The sequence below is a fragment of the Hyla sarda genome, chromosome 2 (genome assembly GCF_029499605.1).
Source record: "Hyla sarda isolate aHylSar1 chromosome 2, aHylSar1.hap1, whole genome shotgun sequence".
In the NCBI taxonomy this organism is placed as follows: domain Eukaryota; kingdom Metazoa; phylum Chordata; class Amphibia; order Anura; family Hylidae; genus Hyla; species Hyla sarda.
This window is the reverse complement of record NC_079190.1, coordinates 120,326,346-120,354,047: the sequence shown is the minus strand read 5'-3', so window position 1 is coordinate 120,354,047 and position 27,702 is coordinate 120,326,346. Positions and strand designations below refer to the sequence as shown.

Genomic DNA, 27,702 nt, shown 5'->3' with positions numbered 1-27,702 from the left:
AATATTCATAAGTGGCGCTGACGTCAGTGCCTGTTAAATGCAGAAGCCCCGCCCGTGCCAGTTACAGCAAGATTTCCATATATAATAAAACTACGATTGCGGGGGGGGGGATAAGATGTATGATCACAGGGGTCCCACTGCTGGGGACTTCCACGATCTCTGTGCAGCCCCGGGCATTCTGTGCCAGGCGCTGCCTCCGAGACAAGGACGTGATGTCATGGCCACACCCCCTAGTTATTTCACGCCACGTTTATGTCTATGGGAGGAGACGTACTATTTTTGTAGCTGTATGTTATAGTTTTTTGTACTTGCACCTCATTTATCAAAAAGGTGCACCCAGTATGATAAATTAGGCCCAAGTCCACAGGTGTCATGCAAGTTTGTTGTTCAAAGCCCTTTTTTATGTACATTGTTGATGCACAGGATTTGTAGTTGCAGATTTTATGCTGCAGAGTTCAGTGTAAACTAAAAATGACACCGCTTCAAATCCTGCAAATCAAATATGCACTGGTGTGAATACACCCTTAATGGACCTCTCCCTAAAAAAGCAGAAAAGCCACTCTATGAATTATACAGAAGATGAGATTTTTCTGTGTAGGTTTCTCCATGATAACCATTTAATGCATACTATACATGCTAATGTTGTTTATGATTTTCTTTACATAAATAAGGGACACCCAAAAGTCTGAAAGCTCAGTGCTACGGTGTATTTGCATTGTTACATAATAGTTCATAGTTACATAGTTCAGCTTTAGCATCGGTCAATACCTACTTTTTCTTCTTGCTGTGGTTTATTTGTAACAAAGTCCACGGTTCCTGCTGCAACCAGTCTCTGGTTTTTAGTCCAGATTACACTTAGGTTAACATAAGAGGCTGATGTCCTTTCCATAGAAAGCAGTGCAATTCTACATGAAAGTCTATAGCCTTTGTTGACCAGGGGAGAGTTTTGTGCATATAACAGATCTGTAGTCATTTGACCATTCTCTTTCTACATAGCAGTTCCATTCATGTATCAAACTTAAATTTTTTTATTATATATATCGCAGTAAATATTATCACCTCAAATGCAGTTGTTACAAAACTTCACATTATTATTTGTAAACATTTTAATATTGTACAGCAAAAACAAAATAAAACAAAAATATAGCCCGCACCTAAACCCAATACATGGGTGCACGCTGCTGTGGCAAGTACAATATTTAATATTTTATAGGATATTAAGAGCACTAAAATCCATTGATGCCTATTTGTCTCTGATTAGTTGTTACTTATCCAAAGCATCGTTGAGGCACAGACCGTGTAGTTATTATACATACCTTGACCATGTGAGTGCTGTAGATACTCATTTGATACTTTAAGTAGGTACCGTATATACTCTAGTATTAGCCGATCGGAATATAAGCCAAGGCCCCTAATTTCACCCCAAAAACCTAGGAAAAGTTATTGACTCGACTATAAGCCTAGGGTGGGAAATACAACATCCCCCCCCCCCATGTCCTCATCCAGACCCCCTTCGTCATCCCCCCCCCATCGTCGTCGACATCCCCCCATCGTCGTCGACATCCCCCCATCGTCGTCGACATCTCCCCATCGTCGTCGACATCCCCCCCCCATCGTCGTCAATATCCCCCCATCGTCGTCGATATCCCCCCATCGTCGTCGACATCCCCCCATCGTCGTCATCCCCCCCTTGTTGGTCAATCCCTTTCAGTGGTCTTCAAGCTGCGGACCTCCAGATGTTGCAAAACTACAACTCCTAGCATACGGCTGTCCGGGCACGCTGGGAGTTGTAGTTTTGAAACATCTGGAGGTCCGAAGCTTGAAGACCACTGCCGGTCCTTTCGTCATCCCCCCCCTTTTTGTTTTCTACTCTCCTCCCTAGTTTCTCGGTGGGAAGGAAAGGTGAGCAGGTCCAGGCCATCCATCTTTGGCCATCTATGCTGCAGGGACCGTCCGGTGGGGGAGGGTTAGTCGTTCTGGGCTGTCCATCTTCACCGGCAGGCCATCTTCTCCACTCTGGGCCGGCCACGGACTAGTGACGTTGCCTTGACGACGACTCGCTGTGATGTCCCTGCGCATTAACGTCATTGCAAAGTCACCAGTTCCGGGCTGGAGCTGAGAAGATGGCCTCCCGGTGAAGATGATCAGCCCGGAACGACTAACCCTCCCCACTGGACTGTCCCTGCAGCATAGATGGCCGAAGATGGACGTCCCGGACCGTCCCCTCACAGCTAAGCTCTCACAGCTAAGCCACCCCTCACAGTTCATCCAAGTATAAGCCGAGGGGGGCGTTTTCAGCACGAAAAATCGACCTGAAAAACTCTGCTTATACTCTAGTATATACGGTACTCATATCTGTAGTCTGTCTATGACATATACTGCATATTCGGCGCTCTACAGAACATGTTGTGTAAATGTGAGCACATCTGCTGACATTAGTTGTCGTGATGTCTCATTGAACTAAATATTCTCCCCCCCATGGGGGACCTTGTGGGCAAATATAAATAAATAAATGAAACTCTATAAATATCATATCTTTTTAGGTCAGTGGCTCGTATTATATATTCAGGGTTGTTGACAGCTGGCTGTTCAGGAAGACCTAGCATCAATGATTCCAGGAATTGGGAGTAGTAGGTTCAATACATTTACTTATTGCCATAAGTAATGCTTGCAGTGTGTATGCGTTTTATTATTGTCACTGCTTATCTTCAGCAGGGCTGTTGTCACTGGCAGTGATAGTGTGAGCTCTTATCTGAAGTTGTCACCTGGAAAGGAGCTATGTTATTGAGAAAAATGAGTCTGTCATATCTAAATGTGTTTCTCCAATTCCTGTGTGCTTAGATAGCACAGCATAATATGTAACTGCTGTTAAATTATATTTCTTAACCTATAAAGCATACATGAAGGTTAATTAATGTGAAACAATACATCGGTTTGCAGCCATCTACCTGCTAATCTGAATATCCCCACTTAAGTTATGTGGGACTATATACTTCATATACTTATATACTCAACCATACTTCAGTTGCACTCATTTAAAATGTAAATGGTTTTTCTATAGGTTTAAGCTGCTTGTGTAATAAACCCAGACAACCAGTCTATCTAGCAGTAAGCTTTTATATACCTCTGATTTTTTTTCCTGGTTAAAATAAATAAAAAATAATAAAGAAAATAATAAAAATTATACAATTTTATGTATTTTTTTATTCGTCAATAGCACTTTATAACTTTGCTCAAGCTTTATTGCATTCTATGGTAAATCTTTCTGAATGTGGCATCACACAACTGTGAGGATCCACTTCAATCCATCATCTTAGACAGCGTTTGACAACTAGTGTGCCTCCAGCTGTTGCAAAACAGCTGGAGGCATACTGGTTGGGAAACGCTGATCTAAGGTTGTTAAAAAGTCCAACTTTTATTGAAACTTCAGTAAAATAAGAACAGTGGCCTATTGCAAAAATATGAACTTAAGCAGATGTTCATCTATATTGTTATTTACATGGATTGTATCTTGTCCATGCACCAAAGCAATTGTAGTCTCACACTTCAGATGTTTATGGATGTTTTTTTTTTTTTAAGTTGCCTAGTATCTGTATTAATTTTGTTTGAATATCTGGAATATACAAATATTTACTAAATCAGAAGACCTGTCTGCATTATCCTGTGTACCTGCTTAACAGGTTTTATGTTCTTTGTTTGATTGGGTTAGCAGTGTATCTACACTCTTATCAGACTTTATTTGTTCGTAGTACCATCCTTGTTAGGAAACTCATGACCTTCTTAACAAGCTAAATAAGTCACCCCCATAAGTGTTTTGGAGGATGGAAAATTTCAAAGTAAATACCTATATGTTTACCTCCATTACTGACTTTATTAGACAAAACAATACCTACCCTATGGGGACACATGCCACCAAATTGTGTTTAACTTATGACATTAAATAAATATCTCATTATAACAGTTTTTATCTTCTTTTTTCAATTATAATAAGAATTTTAATCTGACCATAAATAATGATAGAATATAGATATTTTCTTCAGGAGCTGCCATTTTCTTGCCCAGGTAGCGCAGTTAGAAGGGTGCAGTTAATGTAATTTTTGTTCCTTCTGTCTTATGTGTTTCCATAATGTTAAAGGGGTATTCAGCATTTCACAAAAAATCATATATTGCTGGGGTCCAGTGACCAAAAGGAGCACATTTGAATCTACATGAGACCACCAGGGGTAGGTAAGTATAGCTAACTTTCTAAGGCCAAAGTAAAATAGGTTGTTTTTTTTTCAAATGCTCGTGTAAAATAACCCTTTAGGTGTACATTCACGCATCCATATTTTGCTGCTGATTTTGCTACCCATTGACTTAAATGAGAAGGAAAAATCAAGCAAAGAATCTGCCGAAAAAGACTTGTCAAAATGCGCACGTGTTAGCATACCCTTTTGGGTATGTGCTTTTGGTATGTGCTTTTGGCCAAATAGAGATATATAAGTTACTTTTAACAACTTTAGGTGTGGACTTTTTTTTTCTGTAGCTTAAACAATTAAGAATGGGGCCATCCATGTTGACAGACTATACTCATAATTGGTGTATGGTATATACCTTAATTTTGATCCACGTAAGTAGTATTAGTTTTACCCTCCAGAATATGGAGCGTCAAAGTCAAAACTCTTTTAACTGAAGTTTAACACTAATTTATCCATATGTCAAGCTATGCATTCATGATGGGGAGCATACAAAAAAGCTTGACTCTCTACCCCTTTGTGAATACCATTTCATATAGAGGGGTGATTCATGAGAGCAAACTAGGTAAATATGGTTTGAGTATAGTTGGATTTAGAATACTGGTGAGACCTTTTAGCCAAACTAATAAAGGTTATTAGCTTTTACATTGTAGTTAAGGTGGATAACACCAGTTATTTCATCTATCATTAGCTCAAATGTCAACTTTAATGTCTTGTTACAAATTCATCTTATATACAAATATTGACTGTTTCTGTTTGTTCCTTTTTATGATAGTTATTAACCCAATGTGCAAGTCCATTTATTTAAATACGCTACTTTTTATGCCTTTAATAATAGTGCAAAACCTTTTGTTAGACATAGTTACTACAATATAATACAAAGAGAGAACCTTTACAAATGTGTATGATCTTTATAGATATTAATGAAATAGTGCAAAATGAAGCCAGCAGCATATTAAATTATTGTAAAACTAAAGCGCCACTGCCCTAGTCAGTTAACTAGAACCTTGAAGAGAGATGAGTGGCCCCTTGGTAAATTGTCAGGAAGTCAAATCTTAAATTTTCAAATCCAGACATGTTTTAACTAAGATAGCAAGTCTTCCACTGTAGTTTTAAAGGGGTACTCCGGTATCCCATTTCTTTATTTGTCTAGCATGCTTGTTGTTACTTAAGCCCTTTTGTAATTGACATGTGTTATTTTATTTTTTGTTACCCCAACATGTGTGTATTCTACTGACCTGTTATTTTGTCCGGCACTTCAGTAGTTTTTTGTGCTGTGTCTTTTTGTCATCCACACTTACGGCCATGTTTTTTTTTATCTTGAGACAAGACGTCAGGTCTGCGGGCATTGCTGGTGTTTTATTTTTTATTTTTTTTTCGACAAATGTGGCCGGCCTTTTCCCCTCTCCTGTATTGAATATTCATATTTGGCATTTATTGATCTTTCCGGATTGGTTGGGAGTTTAGTCCTCTCCCTTCCTCCTCCTCGCTGCCGCACAAATTGCCGTGTATGTCTGGCGCATGTGTAATTCGGTTGGATTGTTTCCGTGACTTAGTGGTGGCTCGTCCAATCAGGTGGGTCCATGTTAGCCTAAGTCATTCTCGCGTGTGATTGGTGTGTGTTTCATTGGGTGTCTGATACTTGCGCTTGTGCATTGTTCTGTCGTTTGCTTCGATTCTACCCTACATTGTGTTCTAGTCTCGTACTAAGGAAAACATATGCCCAGAAGGCTGAACATACAAAACAGCTGGGCCGGAAAAGGGCGGGCAAAATAGAAATGCTAGGCAGAACTAAGGCGGGCAAAACTAAAACTGGGTGGAAAAACCAAACAACGTAAGCGGCAAGGAAAATAAGCAAAGAGCTACAAGGCATGCTGGGAGCTGTAGTTTTGGGACCATATGCAAAACGGAAATAAAAGACAAACAACTATTAGAATCAAATAATGCAATAAAAAAGGAGAGGAAAATGTCCAGCAACTCACCGCAGTGTATGAATCGGTGTCTTGAAGCCGCCATGGATAGTCGGGATCGTGCAGGAAGCTCAGAGGCTACAAACTGGTATCTTCCGGCCTCAATGAGGCCAGAGGAAGTGCTATTGCACGAGACCTACCAATTTGTAGCCTCTGGGCTTCCTGCATGATCCCGGCTATCCTTGGCAGCTTCAAGATGCTGATTCATACACTGCAGTGAGTTGCTGGACTTTTTTGCTCTCCGTTTTTATTGAGTTATTTGATTCTATGGACTTCCTTGCACCACCGATAAATTCAGCTTTCCCAGTGAACCGATGTAGTTTGCCTCCAGTGAGCCTCCAGTTTCTGTTTTTCTTAGTTACTTGCAGACAACAAATAGACTTGGGAACTGAAAGTAAATGAAAGACAACCAAGTGGGGCGCAAGACACCAGAGAGAAGAAGGAAACACAATGCAAAGGTAAGTAGAAAAAGCAGAAAACACATTGGCCACCGGAGTACCCCTTTAATAAAGTTTGCTGCATCACCATAGCAGAATTTTTACTTATATCTTATTAAATATACTTTAAGCAATGGAGGTGATTGAGTTGGTTAATATTAAAGTAGATAGACTGATAGTTGGTTCACATGCAGCTAGCTATGACCATTGAGTTATTCTTAGTCAGATCTTGTCAATGTTCACAGAATATGTACCCAACCTTAACTGAGTGTTTGCCCCTTCTAAATACCTTCAGCTATACAGATTTCTTCCCACCTTTTACTTCTATATAGAATAATAAACTCTCCTTGTGCTTCTTAAAGTAACCTACCATGAGTACATTGTAAGCATACAAAGTCAGTGATTTCTTTAAGACCCTGGAATCCACTCACCAAAAAATAAGCATCACTGTGTTTTGGAATTTATTCCTGGGGGGAAAAAACCCCTCCTAGGTAAACATATTGTCAGTAACTATTATAAAATGATGTAGGTTGTAGATGGTAAGAAAACATAACTTCCACCAAATCCTGTTGCAATGAAGGCATTGTGCTTTATAGACAGGCTTAATGAAGAGCTGCTCTCTTTACCTTGGCAAATAAATATAAATACAATCCGGTAATATGTACTTATATAAGTACACACAACATTTCGGCAAGATTGTCTGGGTGAAGAACGGCGACTTAACTCTTTCATTGACAGTAGTATGTTCTGGTAAGCACTAGTCTGTTCCTTATAGATGAAGCAAAGTATTTACTCCAGCCTGTGTAAATAGGGAGGAACAGGGCTTTAAGTAAAATGATCATACCATATCTCCTGTGCTTCGGTTAGCAGCGGTCTCTTTAGCTTGCAGGGTTTGTCTTGTCGTTCCAGGCTGCTGCTGTGTAGTGAGGCTTAGCTGCATGCTTGTCTCCCTTTGTTTAGTGATAGAGTAATTACTTGATAAAATGAAGTGCATCGCTCTGCACAATTGACCCTTTCGAGCAATCTAAGCTTGTCAGGAGCCTGAAGCCACACTTGAGTGCCATCATGATGGCTTCAAACTTGAGAGTTTCTAGGGTACAAACAAAGGTATTGTCTTCCTTCAGAACCAGCCGGGTCCCATTTTCTGACTTGATGAAATATTTAAACTGGATAACAGAGGAGGAAATGCAGAACTCCTCGGGGAAACCATCCAGTCGGCTTTTAGAAACCAGGACGATGCGAGCCTTTATTTTGGCTATAAAGTCAGAGGCGTTGCAGAAGATCCTCAGTCCCTGAGACCGGTCATGATTATCTGTGATTTCTAGAAAAGTGGTTTCTCTGGCTGCCTGCTGCTCTTTCTCCCACCTTGCTTTGACTGCTTCATTCAGTGCCTTAAGCTTGAAGAAATCTGCTTCCTGTGCCAAAAGGTTGTTTTCTTGGAAGCCCTCAGGTAGTAAGAGTTCTCCATTTCGGAGAAAGTTTAGAACATGCCTAAACAATAGCCCATCTCTGTCTATGAAGTAGTGTCCATCTGCATCAATGGGGCAGAAAATCCTCCTGTTCACCACACCTTCAAGATAAGAGTCCGGGTATTTGGACAAGGTCTGCTTTTGTGTGATATATAGATATCCACCAACATTAAGGGTGACTAGAGCCGTCTTGCAGTTTGTGCTTTGGGTTCCGTCTTCTAAATTGTGGCATTTGTCTTCGCACTCCTTCTCCCTTCTGTTTGTTCTGCGTTCCATTCTGAGCAACAGTGTGTTACGTTCGCTGTCTGGCCCTGCTCTTGTTTGGTTTCAAAGAAAAATAAAGAGTCGTATTCAGTACTGCCACGATGATGGAATGAAAACGCTGCCAGCATTGCATGAGCTGTCAGCTCGGTTTTGCAGTAGGGGGCGTATAAGCTATGCAAACGGCAAGATATCAGCAACACAGCTGGGAAAAAAAGGCATTTACATTTAACTGTGTAAGGGATTTGCTCTGTGGTTTCTTCTTTCACCTTTTTATGTATAAGAAGTACTATATTAGCTGGGGTCCCAGAACCATACATAGGTTTTACAGTCTTTACATACATAGGTTTTGCAGTCTTTATGTATCCTTTTTTTTTTTTTTTTCAGCATTGCCCTTTTTTTTTGCATTTACAGTACTTTAGTAAGTTCATTATACTAGCAATATTCCAAGTTTACAAATTGATTATACTGTTATTTAGCTCTACAGTTAGGTCCTAGGACCTCTTCTCAAGAGTTTCAGAACAAATATAAAAATGCTGTGTAAAGAGGAAAAAGTCAAACTGATCATTGTGGACTGTAGCTGACAGTATATGCCATTATATAATCTTTTTTGTGTAGTGGGATAGAATATTGGAAGGCTACACTTCAGTTATGTTGCTTCCTTGGTTTACAGTGCTGAGCAGCTCATTGTGGGCAGGACCACTATGTCACCTAAGCTACAGGTCCTGTGCCAAATTGCTGCCCACAGCCATCAATTGCATCTCTTTTTTTCTCAGGGCATTATATATATATATATCACACAAGAAAAACGTCCGGCACTCGGGAAGATGCAGGTAAAACTTGTCAATGGCTTTATTCACACGCTTAAGGCAGGACACAAGATTGTGTCCTGCCTTAAGCGTGTGAATAAAGCCATTGACAAGTTTTACCTGCATCTTCCCGAGTGCCGGACGTTTTTCTTGTGTGACTTCTACTAAGCCGGGAGCGGTACCGGTGTCCGTAGCACGAGACAGTGCAGCAAACGCGAGAGTGGTGAGCAGCCTTACTTCATCTGCACATATATATAAATATATCTCTATATGTGAGTCTTGTGAGTGTCATAGAACTCTTATGCACAATCAACCATCTTGTGATTTCAGAGAATATTTGCTTATATGTCCAAAAATGGTGTGTATCTGGAACACTGTATAAAAGGGTTATAATATAAAGGGCAAAGTAGTAAAGGAGTTGCCTTTAGCTGCCAGAATTGAGCATGAGAAATTGAAACTACAACCTAGTTAGTTGCTTGGTAAAAGAGGTGCCTATAGCAACTAAGATTGATGTGCACAGCATTTGAGGGGGGGGGGTACACGCTGAATCAAATAAAAAAAGGGTTATCTGACGTAAGGCTTTTGCTATATATATATATATATAAATACTCAGGCTGTACATACCTTCTGCACTTTCTAGTTGTCTCCAGTAACGTTGCTTCCTGTTTTGGATACTCTTCTCTTGCGGATGCTGGGATCAATATGTCAATTGCCGCTCAGTCAATTCACTGGCTAAAGTGGTGGTCTGCCTTAGCCAGTGGTCGGAAGCAGAGAGCTACATTGTGTAGTGACCATTTTGAGTTATTGCAGCTCAGCCCCCATTAAAGTGCATGAAACTTTTGGCAAACATCTGATGGTGGGAATATCTGGTGTCTGCACCCACTAATCTGATATTGGTAGGTCATCAATAAATTTGGTCCAACAAACCTGTTTAACACAGAAATGCTCAGTGTTGTATGTTATTTAAAAAAAAAAAAACTTCTGTCCTACTACAGGTGAACATTATTGGAAATGTGTTGATTAATGAATGTCACTGTTGCTGTCTGGGACTTGCATTGGGTTAGCGAAGAGTTGGAATTGACCTTTTGTTTTGCCTGTGGGGTTCTGTTATATCTGCCACATGGTATATGGTTATTTTTACCTTTTTGTAGACCAGACTTTTTCAATAAGATAGCCTGAGGGATTTCTCTGCATCTGTTATCATTCAAGATGTGTTGCTTGGTAGTGTGGTGGGAATAATTTATCCTTGTACTTGTGTGTATGTGTTCCACTCCGTTAATGCAATTCACATTGTGCACAGAGAAACATCTGAAAGTGCATATCAATTTTGAATTGTGCTTGGGAGCTAAAAAGATGGACTAAAAACAACATAAAATAAATATGATGTCAAGAAGCTTTTAAAAGTCTTGTTTCATACTTGCAGCTATATGCCTTACATAGCACCCAGCTAAAGTGCCCAGAGAGAGAATCTCTGGGTTCTTGCATTTTAACAAAAAAGAATAGTGCACCATACCTCAGGTAACCAAAAAATGAAGCCATTACAGGTTTTAAATTAACGTTTTTGTTTATTATATATACATATATTTTTTTTTATAGTTTCTACAATTTTATACATTCTAAATATCAATATATTAGTCATATATATATATATATATATATATATATATATATATATATATATACATTTTTTATTTTTTCCCATTCAATGCTGTCAAAAGCTTTCCTAGCATCTAAGACAGTGTTTTCCAAACAGTGGGGGAGATTCTCAAAGAATTTTGTGCCAAACAAAAAATCTATTTTGTGCAAAAATTTTGTGGCGCGGTTTACACTGTTCACTTCAGTTTTGTAAAAGTGGGCGTGTCCACGTATATTGTCTGCTTTACATGATCTTTTCAAAGGAGTGAGAGTCCAGTTTACATCATAAACTTCACACCAGCTTTTTGATAGTGTAGAAATCACAGAAATGGTTGCAGTTTAATTTTTTTTATTTTTTTTAAAGGTGTTATTTAAGTGACTAAAAAAAAAATTCAATAATAATAATTACAAAAAAAATGTTTTGGTAATTTTTTTTAAATTTTTTCTGGTCACTGCACCTGCACTCAAATTTAAGATCAGAAAGGTTTTATTTATACAGTTATCGCTTGTTTGGGCACTAGTAACCATGGAATATTTCGTGAGATGTTTCCGGCAGAATTTTCTGGGATGTAAAATTTGGCGTAAACTTGGCAATTTTGGCGCAAAAAATCCCATATGGCTGCAAAAAAAAAAAAATTGGCGCATAAAAACCAAAAGATGCACAAAAATGAATTTTCATATTTTCAAAGCAGCAAAAGAGTCTTTTTGAAAGTGTGAGCAGAAAAAAAAGGTGTGGATAATATTTCTGGAACAGAAATTACAGTAATTTTTGAGAATCTCCCCCATTGTTTGGAAAACACTGATCTAAAGACATGGCTGCTCTACTCCCCCTGTTATCTGAGGCCATTTGAATATTTTTATATTTGTAGTAGTTTACTCATCTGCATGAAGTCTGCTTGATAGATACATGGAATTTACCCCCCCCCCCCCCCCCCCAAAAAAAAAAAAAATAAAATCATGTGACTTGCTTTGGTTTAAAATAACATAAACTGAATTTACATTTAGCAGAAAACGTCCCCACGTGTGGAGCGAATCTCTTCGCTCTATATAATAATGATTACTCCAGAGAATGTTTTAAAGTAGAATTTTGCTTTAGTTTCTAACATTTAGGTGAGAGGCTGGGAAGGAATTATCAGAGGCTTTTACGTTGCGAAGCGTCTGATGTATTCCTTAGTGAAAGATAAAAGCTGGTGCTTAGTAAAAGCTTAAAGTCGCGCATTTCACAGCATTTTGTTAAATCTCCAATTTTTTTTCTTGAACGTATGGTAATTTTCATTCTTTTTATCCTTTTAGTTAAGCGGCCATAAATAAATTGTATACATGTATGGTCAATGACATGGTAGATATCGCTCATTAAATGCATAATGGAAGTTCAATGCTTCGCAGACATGTTCCGTGGCAGTTACCATGGTGACAACAACATCTCTGTGGTGCTTGTAGTCCTCCTTTGTGCACCCACAGTCCATTTGTCCATGTTATTTCATTTCATTCCAGTCTGGCAGGTGAAATGCTGCAAGTAGACACTTCCTCTATATTTGGGTTTCACAGAGAGCTAAAGATACAGTTTTCTTCTCTTTAAGTGGATGGAGCAGCTGAAAACACTGGCCTTCTGTGTACAATCCCTATGAAGAAGCATTTTTGTCCCCCATAGCAACCAATCCAGTACAGTTTACAAGATGAATATGTGTAATTGAATCTGTTGTAATATAAAACATTTAGTATTGATCGTGGAAGATCAGTACAGCCGTATATAAACTAGGCTAAAGCTGATGGCCTTTCTGCCAAAAACATACAATGTGTTAGTGTCAATGTACTTTTTGTATTTTCTCATAGACTTATTCTGATGGTTTATCTAGCATATAACACATCTTATCATATCAATTCATAACTACAGTGATCTGATGAGATAACATTTCTATTATACATTTGTAAGAAGCACTTCTCCTGCTTTCTCTGCATTGCCAGACCAAATGTAATATGCATGTTCAGTGCTATTGTCTGCTACTCCACATGCCAGACAGATTTTAGGGCTATGACACATGTTAAAAAAAAAAATAAAAAATATATAAATAATTATTATTATTATTATATTAGTTGGTAGAGATGAGCAAACTTACAGTAAATTCGATTCGTCACGAACTTCTCGGCTTGGTCGGATATTAGTTCAGCTTTCAGGTGCTCCGGTGGGCTGGAAAAGGTGGATACAGTCCTAGGAAAGAGTCTCCTAGGACTGTATCCACCTTTTCCAGCCCACCGGAGCACCTGAAAGCTGAACTCATTTATGAAGGATAAGCCATCAACTGCCGAGCCGAGAAGTTAGTGACGAATCGAATTTACTGTAAGTTCGCTCATCTCTATTAGTTGGTACTGCTTTTTTTGAGTTAACAGTGCACTTACTTTGGGTTTGCAATCTTTATTCCAATGGTTCATTTTCACAGCCCTGGATATTTTTTGTTTCTGCATGTGGATTTCTCTTACCAGTGATACATTTTGGTGGTGGGGTCTGTATTCAGGAGTCTAGAGTTTGCTATAGGTGCTTTGCTTTCTTTCTTCTGCACTTGTACACAGCCCATGTGGTTCTCCCCTGCAGACTGCCTTGTGTACATTTTCCTCTTTATCTACTGTGTGTGTGTGTGTGTCAGCTGTACATAAATATATATAATATAAAATCTTTTTGTAACCTTTTCTTACCTCCAATGCTCCCACAGTGGCTCTGGTGTCCTGCTCCGGTTCCCAGTGGCGATCCTCTTTCTGAGCTGCAGCATAATGTTTGGGCCCGGAGTTACATTGGGGACCAGGGTATCATACAGTGGTCCCTCAAGGTACAATATTAATTGGTTCCAGGATCACCATTGTATGTTGAGACCATTGTATGTTGAGACTATAACTCTATGGAAACCTGGTAATTGGTTCTGGAGCCACCAAAAGGCCATCCAAAAATAGGAAAAAGTGAGGATTAAACAAAAATATGTAGATAACTTATACAGATAAAGCAAGTCCTTACATGTAAAAATAAGAAAGAGCTGCTGGAAGCTGTAAATCACTGTCTATGTAGAAGACAGGAGCTTCTTCAGGGTCCTCTACGCAATGTCCCAAAAAGTAAAATGGAGCCGGCCCTTACCTGGTGCCCAAAGCAGCAGCTAACCCTGGCTCAGGTAAATAGTACAGAACATGTAATACCTGTACTGTAGGGGGCGCTACCTGACAGCCAGTCAGTACATGCACTTCAGTAATACAGGAGTTTTACCAGTAAAATGCCCATTCTGATTGGTCAGATCTTCCGGACATGTTTCACAGATCTGGACTGTCTGTAGCATTGTATGTTGATTTTTGTTTCAAGTTACAATGGTCCTGCTTGTGCCAGTAATTGACTGAGGGGCAGTATGACACACTGGATCCTGATGTCACTCTGTGCCAATCTGTGATGCTGCAGCTCAGGAAGAGGATCGCACAGGACACCGGAGGTGCACCATGGGAGGCTGTTGGTAAGTAGAGGTTTATTTTTTTTTTTTAGTTTTTTTATAATGTTGTATGGGGATTTTATTTAAAAAAAAACAAATAAAAAAACCCTCACTGGATAACCCCTTTTAAGCACTAAAAAATTTGTCTCTGAAGAGTCAGACTGGTAATCACAAAAATAAAATGCATAGATTCAGCTGCGCAGGAATAAAACAAATTGTGCTATTATTATTCTATTATTGCACATAACAAACCAAATGTTTGATGAGGTTCTTGTAGGGTAGGGCTCATTCACACGACGTTTTGGGGATCCGGCGGTAGAAAAGACTGTCCCCTGCTGTATCCCTTCCGGACTTGTGCCGCTCACAGTTCCAGTTGATCATAGCAAAATCAGTATTAGGTCGGTACAAGGGCAGAAGCCCTCAGCTGAGCACTGTGTCTATCTGTTTCAACTTTGCACGGCTCTTATAAGCTGCGGGTGCAGTGAATAGGTTTATGGAAATTCTGAGTCTATAAAATATATCTAAAATGATCAGCTGCTTTTGTAAACTCCTTTTTAGCAACAGCCAAACTAACACAGAACTCAACTTCTGAGATGTCACTGTGACATTTCAGAACTTTCTGAAAACAATAGTTTAAGTAGTGTTCAGCCAAAAAGTCATTTAATGTATCCATATTTTCTGTTTTGATTAATTGAACTGGGTAAAAATATTTTCTTTCTGAATAATTTAGAAGTCTCAATGTTTTTATGAGCCATTTCCCAATGTATGTGCTGCATTATTGCAATTCTCTTAAAACCGCAGTTACATCTCTCCCACTCTTGGTGAGCCTGGATGTTCACAGTAACACTTCTTATACATACCTTTTTAGGTGTTTCTGATCATAACTTTTTTTGGCACAGTCTTGCTATCAAATGTCTCCGCTAGTGAAAAATGATCTGCTGGAGAATTGAAAGCTACATTGTGGAATAATGTTTCTTCTTACACAATTTTCTTAAGAGGCACGCTATTTGTTTGTTTGTTTTCAAACTTTTAAGTCAACTTGTATAATATAGTATTGTTTATAACAGGATGGAAAAGGAAGGTAGTCACTTTATGTGATTATGTGCATCTAATAAGCACCTAATGAAAATGTCAAATTACTGTTGAGGTGGAACTCGAATGAAGCATTAAAATAATGGAAGAATTGTATATTTAGCAGGTTTCATCTTATATTAAAGGGGTTATCCCCCATAAGGTGATTTTAGTACTTAACTGCCAGAATTGGGTATTTCCTATTGGATTTTGTTCTCTAAACTACACATCCCATAGTTCCATGCTTGTAAGTATGAGGTCACTTTCCTACCACACTCATTGAAACACAGTGTTGTCTAACCAGGGGGCCTACAGCTTTTGCAAAATTGAAGCAGGATAGGCTCCCTCTGATCATCTGACTAGTGATGTCAGGTCTCGACGCACTGCCTTGGAAATCCTGACACGTGAGTAATTTTGTATGCTGTTAAAAATAAATATTGGGGGCGATAATCAGAGTAGAATTGTGAGACAACTGTCACAAACAGGCACAGACACTATATTATGAACTACACTAACTTCACAGCCCCTGTAGCATAGTCAAATAAAAAAAATATCCTGGAAATACCCCTTTAAGGCTTGGCCGAAAAAATTGCATAAACTGAAAAAAAAATACACCTTTTTTTTTTATGGCTCTGCAGGAATAGCCCTGGTCAACTGGAGAAACCTGTAACCCCAGCTGTTTAACTCCTTAGACACCGATTAATGAAGATTGAAGACCCTTCATTAATGTGTTCCCTCTGTGGTGCACATTGGCAATCTCAGGGGGCTGATGGGCTTCCTCATCAGGAATTTTCCATTGTCTTTACCTATTTGCAGAATAGAAATAAAGTGGGCATTTTAACTGCCAGTGCTGTGATCTTCTATGCGGGTTATACGGGGAACGGCGGTTTGTGATGTCATGGCCCCGCCCCTTTGTGACATCACGCCCGTTATGTCACAAACCGCAGGCTCCTGTATCGTGAGTCATCAGGCACGGAGCAAACTTTGGTTCCGTGCTTCAGATGACAAGGGGCTGCAGGAGAGATCGTGGGGGTCCCCAGCAGCAGGACCCCCAGCGATCAGACATCTTGTCCCCTATCCTTGGATAGGGGATAAGATGTCTAGGGGCGAAGTACCCTTTTTAACGCTACTTTCGGGGGAGCAAAACGGTGCAGGCATTCTGTAGATATTGGTCTTGTTGCTAATATGTAAATTCCAGGTTCTGAGCAATGGAGGCGGCTGCTGGTATATGTGCACTGCTTTCTCCTGCCTGCCCTGGCCAATGTCATTGCTCCCATCATGCAGTAATATTGAAGTAGGGAGGAATATTCATGACTGGGGCGGTGACATCAACCAGTGTGGGGTGGGAGAAACCTGTGGCCTATAAAGCAGCAGCTGCCTCTATTGCACAATACAAGGAATCTAATACTCACAAATACCAACCACTTACTGTGGGAAAATTGATGCTGCTGTTCCTGAGACGAATAACTCCGTAACAGCTGGACAGATTTTCCAACAGTAAGCAGTGTTAGAATCAAGGACATTTTCCCCTGATGAGTTAGGTAGGGTGACCAGCTCTAGTCCTGTTCCAAATGTTTTCCATTTAAAAATTATGGAGACCATTGTGCTTTTGGGAACTTTACAGGCAGTTCTTTGCTCCTCATGGCTTGTTTTTTTGTTCTAATTGGACAGCTGCAAGACTTATAAAGACAGGGCGGGGTCTTTCCAAACCTATCCAATCAGCTGAATTTATCACAGGTCTAGAAACATCTCAGAGGTTATAAAGAGAAATAGGAGGCCACTGAACTAAATTTCAAGTGCCATAGCAAACGGTCTGAATACTTATATTGAATCAAAATTTAACTTTTTTTCAAAGGATGTTTAAAAATCCTATTTTTACTTTGTCATTATGGCGTTTTAAGTGCAGAATGATGGGGAAAACGTGTGTGTGTATGGGCATACACACAAAAAATATATAAAGAGATAGATAGAGAGATAGATATAGATATATATTTTATTTTAATTTTTAGCACTAGGGTGCAACATAACAAAATGTGAGAAAAGTGAAATGCCAAAAATTTAAACCTTGCCTTAGTTTTGAACATATTGTAGTAAACCAAAAATAACCCTCAACATAGTCTAACAGCAAGTAGTATAAATGTCATATCATATTTAGAAAGGTAGGCCTCACTATCTCGTGAATTTATAAAAACTGAATTGTATATGTACATCTCTGGTAAGGTACAGCTCTGGTAAATTTGGTTGCAATATTGGACTGTAGAATAGGATTAAAGGAGAACTCCTGTTGATAAAAAAAAAAAAAAACCTTTCCCCTATCCTAAGACCAGGAGATGTGTCAGATGGTGGGAAACCCACCCAGTCTCTTTGGCAGCAATGCCCCTCTGCTTGCCTTCGGTAATCACTCAAGTCACCAGCACATCCTTACTGAATGTTGTGACCTGTGGCAAAAAAAAACGGGGCAGAAGGAGGGTGGAAGTCTCCTCACAACATGGTACCGATGCTACCTTAGCACAGCTTGGAAGGCTGGCTGAGAGGCAGGAGAGGAGGTTGTTGCAAGGTTGAAGCACATCACCATAAAGACTACATCTCCAGACTCGCCTGATCATAGTGGAGCTACTCTCCAAGTGAATACTTTCTTTACCCCCAGCTGCCCCCCTGAAAGACTATGGGGCTCTCCTGCAGGACAACACTGGCTCCGATATTTGCTGAGATTAGGTACGGTGTAATCTGATATCTCACTCATCAGACATAACTTGCACAAGGTCATGGACCGTACTTCTGCTGAGGTTTGCATCAGGGACCTTGAGGAAGCTATGCCTCCCCTGTTGTGTGATAATAAAGGCAATGATCAGGACATTGCATCCTTAAAGGCCTAAGAGGATCTCAAAAATTGTCTCCGTAGGATTAATGTACGGATTGTTTTGTAGGGCTACAGCCCTTCCCACATTCTGGCAACCAGAGTATATGGAGAGCTGGTTGAAAGAACTGTTTGATGCCTCTAATCTCCTGTCATAGCGTTCCTACTAGACTGCTGTCTACTTGAAGTCAGCCAAGACCTATTGCTTGTCAAGCTGCTTTAATCTAGAGATAGGGATTTCATCCTTCAGCTGGCTCAGGAGAGGCAACCGTTTACTGTGGATGGCCATGTTTTATCCTTTTTTCAGAATATTCTACTGAAACGAGTCATATTCTTAGATGTCAAGAAAAGGTTGCTCTCTCTGGATGTTCCCTACTCGATGTTGTATACTGCACAACTTTGTGTGGGAGCCACACACTACTTCAGTTGTGTGTATGCATGGGCATTATTCGTGTCCAGAGGGGCACCAGAAAGCACTGACCAGCAGAGACCTGTGTACTGTCAAAACAGCAGACTTGCATTGAGGGGGCGGGATGTCACACGGGGGTGGAGTCGTGATGTCACGTTACTCTTGCCTTGTGGTCGTAACGCATCACACTTGGAGCCTCCAGCGCTGCGGAGAGCTCACAAAGGTGGGTGCAGAAAGACAGATTGCGTAGGTCCCCAGCGGTGGTATCCCTATGATCAGACATCTTATCCCCTATCCTTTGGGTGGGGGTATAAGATGTCTTAGGGCTTGAGTACCCCTTTAAAGGCATGAGTGGAAAATAGTTAAAGGGGTACTCTACTGGAAAACATATCTTTTAAATCAACTTGTGCCAGAAAGTTAAACAGATTTGTAAATTACTTCTATTAAAAAAATCTTAATCCTTCCAGTACTTATCAGCTGCTGTATGCTCCACAGGGAATGCTTTTATTTTTGAATTTCATTTCTGCCTGACAACAGAGCTCTCTGCTGACACCTCTGTCCATTTTAGGAACTGTCCAGAGCAGGATAGGTTTTCTATGGAGATTTGCTCCTGCTCTGGACAGTTCCTGCCGCGGCGATCATCCAGAATGTCAGACTGAGGTCCCCTCACATGTCTCCGCTGCCCTCCACGAGTCTTCTGCTGTGGTCTGAGATCGAGCAGACCAGAGCAGAAGATGACCGATAATACTGATCATTGCTATGTTCTATGCATAGCACTGAACAGTATTAGCAATCAAATGATTGCTATAAATAGTCCCCTATGGGGACTATTAAAGGGGTTCTCCGGTGCTTACACATCTTTTCCCCTATCCAAAGAATAGGGGATAAGATGCCTGATCGCGGGAGTCCCGCCGCTGGGGACCCCCGTGATCATGCACGCGGCACCCCGTTTGTAATCAGTCCGCGGAGCATGTTCACTCCGTGACTGATTACAGGTGACCACCGGGCCGGCGGCGTGTGACGTCCCGCTCCGCCCCTCAATACAAGCCTACGGGAGGGAGCGTGATAGCTGCGAACACGCTCCGGGGACTGATTACAAACTGGGTGCCGCGTGCATGATCCCGGGGGTCCCCAGCGGCGGGACTCCCGCAATCAGGCATCTTCTCCCGTATCCTTTGGATAGGGGAAAAGATGTGTAAGCACCGGAGAACCCCTTTAAAGTGTAAAAATAAAAGTAAAAAAAATTGGAAAAACCCCCTCCCCCAAAAAACATAAATTGTCCCATTTTCACTATTTCATCCACAAAAAGTGTAAAAAAAAAAAAAAAAAATAAATATTTATATACATATTTAGTATCGCCGCGTGCGTAAATATCCGAACTATTAAAATAAAATGTTAATACTGTACGGTGAACGGTGTGAATGTAAAAAAAAAAGTCCGAAATAGCTGCTTTTTTAATAACATTTTATTCCCAAAAAAATTATAATAATGTATTGAATGTATATAAGCAAATATGGTATCAATAAAAAGTACAGATCACTGCGCAAAAAATGAGCACTCATACCGCCGCTTATACGGAAAAATGAAAAAGTTATAGATCTTCAAAATAGGGGGATTTTAAATGTACAACAATAATAGAAAAGTATGTTATCATGGGTATCATTTTAATCGTATTGACCCAAAGAATAAAAAAAAATTCATTTTTACCATAAAGTGTATAGTGTGAAAACAAAACCTTCCAAAATTTGCTAAATTGCAGTTTTCTTTTAAATTTTCCCACATAAACATTTTTTGGTTGCGCCGTACATTTTATGGTAAAATAAGTGATGTCAAAGTAAAATTGGTGATGCAAAAAACAAGCCGACATATGGGTCTGTGGATGGAAATATGAGAGTTATGATTTTTAGAAGGCGAGGAGGAAAAAACGAAAATGCTAAATAAAAATTGGCCTGGTAATAAGGCCAAAATGGGCCTGGTCCTTAAGGGGTTAAATAAGGAGTCAACAACCACTGACTTAAGCGATATCCATTGTCACCTGTGGAAAGCGGAACAAAATTTCCTCTTTATGAAGAATGTACGGTATGTCTTAATTCAATTAATAATGTTGGCTACTGTTTAAAGTTGATTTTAATATTGTAAAAAAAATTTTTATTGAAATATTTTAAAAACATGGAGGAATGGTAACAAGTCCTGATGAACAGTTGCTGAGTTGCCAATAGCAACCAATCACATTAACCTCTTAAAGACCCGGGGGTTTTCCATTTTTGCACTTTCGTCTTTTCCTCCATACCTTTAAAAAATCATAATTCAATCAATTTTGCACCTAAAAATCCATATGAGGGCTTTTTTTTTTTTTTTTTGCGCCACCAATTCTACTTTGTAATGACAGTCATTTTACCCAAAAATCTACGGCGAAATGGAAAAAAAATAGTGCGACAAAATTGAAGAAAAAAACACCATTTTGTAAATTTTGGGGGCTTCCGTTTCTACACAGTAAATTTTTCGGTAAAAATCACACCTTATCTTCTGTAGGTCCATACGATTAAACGTATACCCTACTTATATAGGTTTGATTTTGTCGTACTTCTGGAAAAATTCATAACTACATGGACGAAAATGTATACGTTTAAAATTGTCATCTTCTGACCCCTATAACTTTTTTTTTTTTTTTCCACGTACAGGGCGGTATGAGGACTCATTTTTTTGATCTGAAGCTTTTAATATGCAACATAATTTAATATGCAACAGATTTTAATATGCAACAGAATTAACCCTGCGACAGATTTTACCATGTGAAAGAAATTACTGTGCAGAAGATTTTTCTCATTGGGAAAAGTGTGGCAGATTAGTAAATACCAAGAGAAAAAGAGGTCGGAACTGCAAAAACCCACAAACCTCCACTCCACTCTTAGTAAATGAGGGCCTTTGTGTTTGTGCTGTGAATCAGTAAAACAAGAGTCTAGTCCTCAGCACCATTGAAAGTCATTTTATCATTCTGCAGAGCATAACACTGTAATATGATTTTTTATCTCTTCATAAAATATTAATGGGATCCTCTAATGGTACTTTTCAGAGCACTAAATTGCAGTTGTGCAGATAGGAGCGATCTCTGTCTGAATCTTTGCTCTGTAGTTAAGAGATGGCTTAAATGATAAGCCTTTTTTTTTTTTTTTTTTTTTTTTTTTTTTTTTTTTTTTAATGAACTGGTGCCAGAAAGTTAAACAGATTTGTAAATTATGGATAGTTGAGAAGAATAGGCTGCACTCACCACATTGCTTTAACTGTGCTTTTTTGTGGTAAAATCATGGGGTACAATCAGCGGGTGCATTCAGGGAGAGCGACATATGTTTTGCGCTTATCTAGCGCATCCTCTGACTCGTACACCCAAATTACTTCTATTTAAAAATCTTAATCCTTCCAGTATTTAGCAGCTATTGTATACCACAGAGGAAGTTATTTTCTTATTGAATGTATTTTCTGTCAAACCACAGTGCTCTCTGCCGACACCTCTGTCCATGTCAGGAACTGTCCAGAGCAGAAGCTTATTTTTTAGCCAAGTGTTAAAAAGGTATTGCAGAGCTACTTGAGCGCCACAGCCTTGCACGCCTTTTCACTCAACCTCACCTCCACCCTGCCCTTGATATAAAAAACTTTGTATGTGAGTCATGTAGGGGCTTTTGACACTTTACTGAGAAATAAAAAGACTATTATATAGGCATGACACCTGCTATGTTTGTTTTATACCCTAACAGCTATCCAATAGTGTCTGCAGCTCCTAGATACAAGCAGAGATGGCAAATTTCCTTTAGGGAGCCTATTACATGAGCCGACGCATGATGTAAACAATTGTGATTCAGAGCACAACCTCTGTAGAGTGGTGGGGCATGGGCAATGTAATAAAGAAAATTGTACCCAGTGCTCCCCAAAAAAGACTCTTGTTGAACATTTGTAGGTATGGTTTAAATAGGCTTTTAGTGGTCGTACTCCATGTGATCAGTCACTTGCTGTAAGCAAGTGTCGATCTGGTAGATCAATGCTCGGTTACAATGCTTGATTACTGTGCGTTGTCAGGGCTGCATAAATTACTGTTGGATCGTTCATATTGCTCTTTGCTTGCATCATTTGTTGGCTGCAAATTCCCCATTAGGTTAAATTGACATGGGGGGGGAAATTACTCAGGAGTTTCCTGCTGTGGAAAATATGCAGCAGATTACATTGACCTAAATAGGGTCTGGTAAGGATTCACCACTGTGAAACATCCTCCGCAAAAACCTGCTGTTGGTTTAATGCATGTGGTGCCAAAATGTTTGCTACACCCTTAGATGAATTTCCAAAGCTGGTTCTTGAGTGTTTATATTTGTGCAACTGATGCCCCTGAAACTGTACATAAAGATGCTGTAAAAGATGACCCCAAAAGCCACAAAATACTCTTTAATTTCATTGGCCGGTGTTCCAGTCAGGGTGCAACCTAGGGCCATGCATAGAAAGTGCTGAAAATCTACAAAATCAGTATGATAACTATTGGGGTAGTTTTACTAAAACTGTATAAGGCAAAGTTTTTCTGGCAGTTTTTGGAAAAATGCCACTGCAGTTTTTGAGCCAAAGCCAGAAATGTATTCAAAAGGAATAGGACATATAAAGGAAGTACTTACACTTCTCCTCCCTTATGGATCCACTTCTGACTTTGGCTCAAAAACTGCACTGGCAGTATTACAAAAACTGCCAGAAAAAAAAAGTGGAAACTTAGCCTCAAGCTGGGTTAATATATTGTTAAAAATAAATAAATAAATAAATAAAAAAATAAAAAACAGTGCAACTTTTTTAAAAATATTTAACTGCTAAGTCTGTGAAATAGCACCTCCCTGCAGAGGCATTCCTCCCCTTTGCTCTCTACCTGCCCTGATCGCTGTACATGGTTCCCATTTCAGCATGATGCCCTGTACGTCAATCATCCTAGGCAAGCAGGGAGGAGCCCCCTCTCCAAATGTTTAGCTTGCATAGATAGGTTTGTGTCTAAGTGTAGACCAGAAGTGTAAATAAAGGTATGATTTTTATTATCTAACCATAGCCAAGTTATTTATTATTTATTTTTTGTGTGGGAAGGCTGTATCTTTGCTGAAAAACAAAAGAAGCACTGTTTAATGTTTACTTCAGTGTTCCTGGCTCTACGGAGCTGATCTCACACGTTTTCTAAAGATTTGCTTCTGATTATTTTTTAAAAATCTTTTACAGAAAAACTGGCAATTGAAGGTATAGTGGTGCAGCGTGCTGAATGCCGACCAGCAGCCAATGATCACTACATGCAGATGAAGAGGTATTGTATGGAATTTACTTTTAGGCTATGTTCCCACACAGATTTCCGGGTCATATGTTTAAGGTTGGTTGGCGTTACGTTTTGACCATACGGTCACCAGAAAAGGCCCATATCTATTTCATTTGAATGAGCCTGTTGGAGTCACTATCGGACTCATTTTTGCCCTGTATCCAGTCTTGTGACCAGGCCTAAAACCATGGATACGGGAGCTCCCGGTTTTCACTCCCCCCAGCCGGAACCGGTGACCGTATGGTCAAAATAAAATGTTAACCCAGCCTAACCTAAAAAAAAAAAAAAAATAATAATAATAATAATAAATAAATAATGGATTTTTTTTTCTTTTGCTGCTTTTTTTTAAAGACCTTTCTTTTCAACTTATTTTTATTTTTTTTATTTACTTTTTGGTCTCCAGCAAAAGCTATAAGCCCGGAAATAGCTTTTTGCAAAGGGGGTATTTTCTGTAGGCGTTTTAGATCCCCCCCAAAAAAATGCCAAAATACAGATGTGTTTTTAACACGTTGACAGCCCACAAGAATTACATTACACTTTAAGTTTATATTTATAACAATTACAGATAAAAGATTAAACTGGGTAGGAACCTTTTACCAGGGCTGTGGAGTCGGTAGATAAATGTTCCGACTCCGCAGTTTTTGTACTTCCGACTCCTCTGTATTAATATGCACATTTTTTTTTTCTCTACATTCCTTGAAGGAAAGAAAGGCAACATACATGTCATTACCACAGGACTACTGGCTGGGAAGCCAACAGTCTACTGTATTGAACAGTTTGTGTACTGATCTGCTGCTGAAGATAGGGCAGTGGGAGGATCCAGGAAGGGGCATTTATTATAAAACATGATTTCCCTAGTAGAGTCCCATAGTCATGTTTAAAGTTTAAGCTAACAATTGAGTTTACAAGTTTTTATAGCCTTAGCTGAATGACAGCAGTTTTTCCAATGGTTTACAGCCTCAGTCTTGAACTATTGACCCTCCATTCCCTTCACTTATACAAGTGTCTCTAGTTCTGCAAAAAACATATTTACTTAATCCCTTATCAGTGATAGGCAAGGTTACCCATGGGTTCCCTGTAACAACAGAACACAACACTATGGAAAGTATTAGTATTGCCGCTCCTAAAGCATGCTTCTTCATGGTCCCTTAACTTGTTCGTTTTGAGGTTACGTGAGGCACTGCATGCATTGGTCTTTATTCTTAAAGTAGAGAAGTCATTAATTATAACTTTTTGTGAATTGGGACATATAAACTTGCTTTTTTTTAAATTCCAATCAAAATTTAGTAGGAGTCTGAGTCGGTGCATTGTTTGCTGACTCCGACTCCAAGGTACCCAAAATGTCGTCCAACGCCGACTCCTCGACTCCACAGCACTGCCTTTTACTATAGAATTTATTGGTTAAAAAGTACATATTTTGGATGTGTTTTTGAAACTTAAGACTCCATATTCAGTGTGTGCACATCGTCTGATGAATATTTTTTAACTGCAGAAAACTATACTGGCTCTTATTTTTGCTTGTTTTGCCCCATATTGTGATAAATAGTCAACCTTGCTGGGATTCAAAATTAAACAACTCTGTTTCTAACTTACTAAAATAAATAAATTCAGAAATAAATAAATATCTTATTGTTACATAAATGTACTTGGAGTTTTCTTGACTTTTTTCTGAAAAATAAATAAAGCGCAGTACTTTTATTTTTCTAAATAACTTAAATGCCGGAATAGCTTTACAGAGTGCTAGTTCTCCATGCTTCATGATGCATAAAACTCTGTATCAAGAGACTGATTTTCCCACTCCGACTGCACAGCACCCGTCCCCAGCGCTGTTGAATCTAATTACGCTGGGTCTCACACTGGAGACGGGTGCTATGGAGACGTTGTGGGAAGATTAATCCTCTAATGCAGAGTTATAAGCAATGGGGAGAACCAGAGCTCGCTTAAGCTTTTCTAATGTCGAATTTGAAATTATTTATCTGGAAAAATCGTGCACAGTTCTCCATTATAGTCATTTTTCCTAAAAGTCAATAATACAATGTCACACGTACAGGATCCTTCACAGATTTGATGCGCAGGATATGTAACTGCAGATAAGAAGCTGTGCTCAGTCATTTAGTTTACATTGAAATCTGCAGCAGAAAATCCTGTGCAGAAAATCCTGCACATCAAATCCTGCACATCAAATCCTGCGCACGTGTGAACATACCCTAACTGTTTTACTGCCATTAGTGGAAAAGATTAATAGAATTCCTCCAATGTTATGTTACAACACATGCATACTTATAACAACCTGCAGTAATGGCGGTGGGCATAGGATGCATGGGTTAATTTTTTTTGGCTATCCTTTCCTTGATTTGCAGTTTTAGTGTCTTGTTAAAATACATCTAAAGGATCTCCAATTTTTGTACTACTCTTTGCCTGGCTATATATATATATATATATATATATATATATATATATATATATATATATATATATATATATAACATTGAGTGGTGGTAGGACAGCTGTTTGAACACAGATATTTAAGAAATAGCCAATTAACACAGTAGGTGTATTTTATGGATGATTTAGTGGAATTTAGTTTTTTGCATTGTGGAAACTTTGAAGGCCATGGAAAAAAGAAAAAAACCCTGGGAGTAATTTACTAAAACCAGTGCAAACTTACACTGAGAATCTTCAAATCTTCAGATTTATCAGTGACTGATTTTGTTAGGCTAGACCTAAAGCCAGAATTGAACACCAAATATTTTGCACATTTTATTTTTATAGTACATAAACTGAAACCGAAGCCTCATCATTTGTCAGACACGCCAGTGTTGTGTCTAAAACACACAGTAATTATACCATAAGTTATTTAAGACAATTTCTTTGCATAAATTAGAATGCATGTAATGCAGCGATCTGATTGGTTGCTATAGGTAACTGTACCAGTCTTGCTCTACACATGTTTTGCTAAATCTCCCCCTAAGTCTACAAGCTGCAGTGACTCCCCCTAAGTCTACATGCTGGCAGATCCACAACTATAAACTGATTATTATTTTATTTTACATTTTATACATTTAATGTCCATTTTAACATTGGCAAATCTGCATAAAATTTGAACCGTTTGCTGCGGATATGCAGCTGTGTAATAATAACATGCAGAAATCCTGCAGATTTTTTACAAAAAAAAAAGACAGGTGTGCAAATAGCATAACATTTTTTATGTTTATTGAAATAAAATCTCAAAATGTTCTCTATTTACCAATCCGTCCCAGGTTTAGTGCCCAACATATTGGCCTTTAATACATTTTGTTTTTTTCTCTTTTCCCTTCCTTGAAGCCATTATTTAGTTGTTACAATGAAATCTGCAGGTATGATCTTACATCAGTATGCAAAATCCTTGAGTCACACTAACAGCTTCTGAATAAATTAAAGAATAAGCACTTGGCAGCATCATGTACATAAGAAGCACAATAGTCACAAAGGAACCTACACTGAAATGCATTAAGTACTAGGTGATATAATTTAATGCGGCCATTGGAGCATGTATGGTTGTTCTATCAAATATATCATCTGCGTCACATTAGATCACCTATATAGAAAATAAATAATGTGAATTCTAGTGCAATAAAACCTGGTTTTTGGGAAACATTGTGAAAACAAAGGGGAACTCTGCCCCTAGACATCTTATCCCCTATCCTTTGGATAGGGGTTAAGATGTCTGATTACCGGGGTCCCGCCTCTGGGGACCACTGCAATCCCTGCTGCAGCACCCCAGAC

At 39.1% G+C, this 27,702-nt stretch overlaps 2 protein-coding genes and 1 long non-coding RNA gene across 4 annotated transcripts in view; 2 read left to right on the top strand and 1 right to left on the bottom strand.

Annotated features, from left to right (window-relative positions):
• GTF2F2 (general transcription factor IIF subunit 2) overlaps positions 1-27,702 on the top strand; it is a 212,977-nt gene that overhangs the window by 72,273 nt on the left and 113,002 nt on the right. For both annotated transcript variants that reach the window (XM_056555426.1, XM_056555425.1), the window contains one exon: positions 23,847-23,928. In XM_056555426.1, coding sequence (XP_056411401.1) covers positions 23,847-23,928 — 82 coding nt within the window. The remainder of the gene's footprint in view (positions 1-23,846; positions 23,929-27,702) is intronic.
• LOC130355368 (uncharacterized) lies at positions 147-5,612 on the top strand. Its single transcript, XR_008888488.1, has 2 exons — positions 147-1,439; positions 1,826-5,612. It is a non-coding gene; the product is annotated as an uncharacterized LOC130355368 (long non-coding RNA).
• Positions 7,207-8,523, bottom strand: KCTD4 (potassium channel tetramerization domain containing 4). Its single transcript, XM_056555427.1, has one exon. It carries the CDS (start codon positions 8,385-8,387, stop codon positions 7,614-7,616), a length of 774 nt encoding a protein of 257 aa, XP_056411402.1. The 5' UTR covers positions 8,388-8,523; the 3' UTR covers positions 7,207-7,613.

Excerpts from the sequence above, each read along its gene's own strand:
- KCTD4 (XM_056555427.1), bottom strand. The coding sequence starts at position 8,387 with ATGGAACGCAGAACAAACAGAAGGGAGAAGGAGTGCGAAGACAAATGC.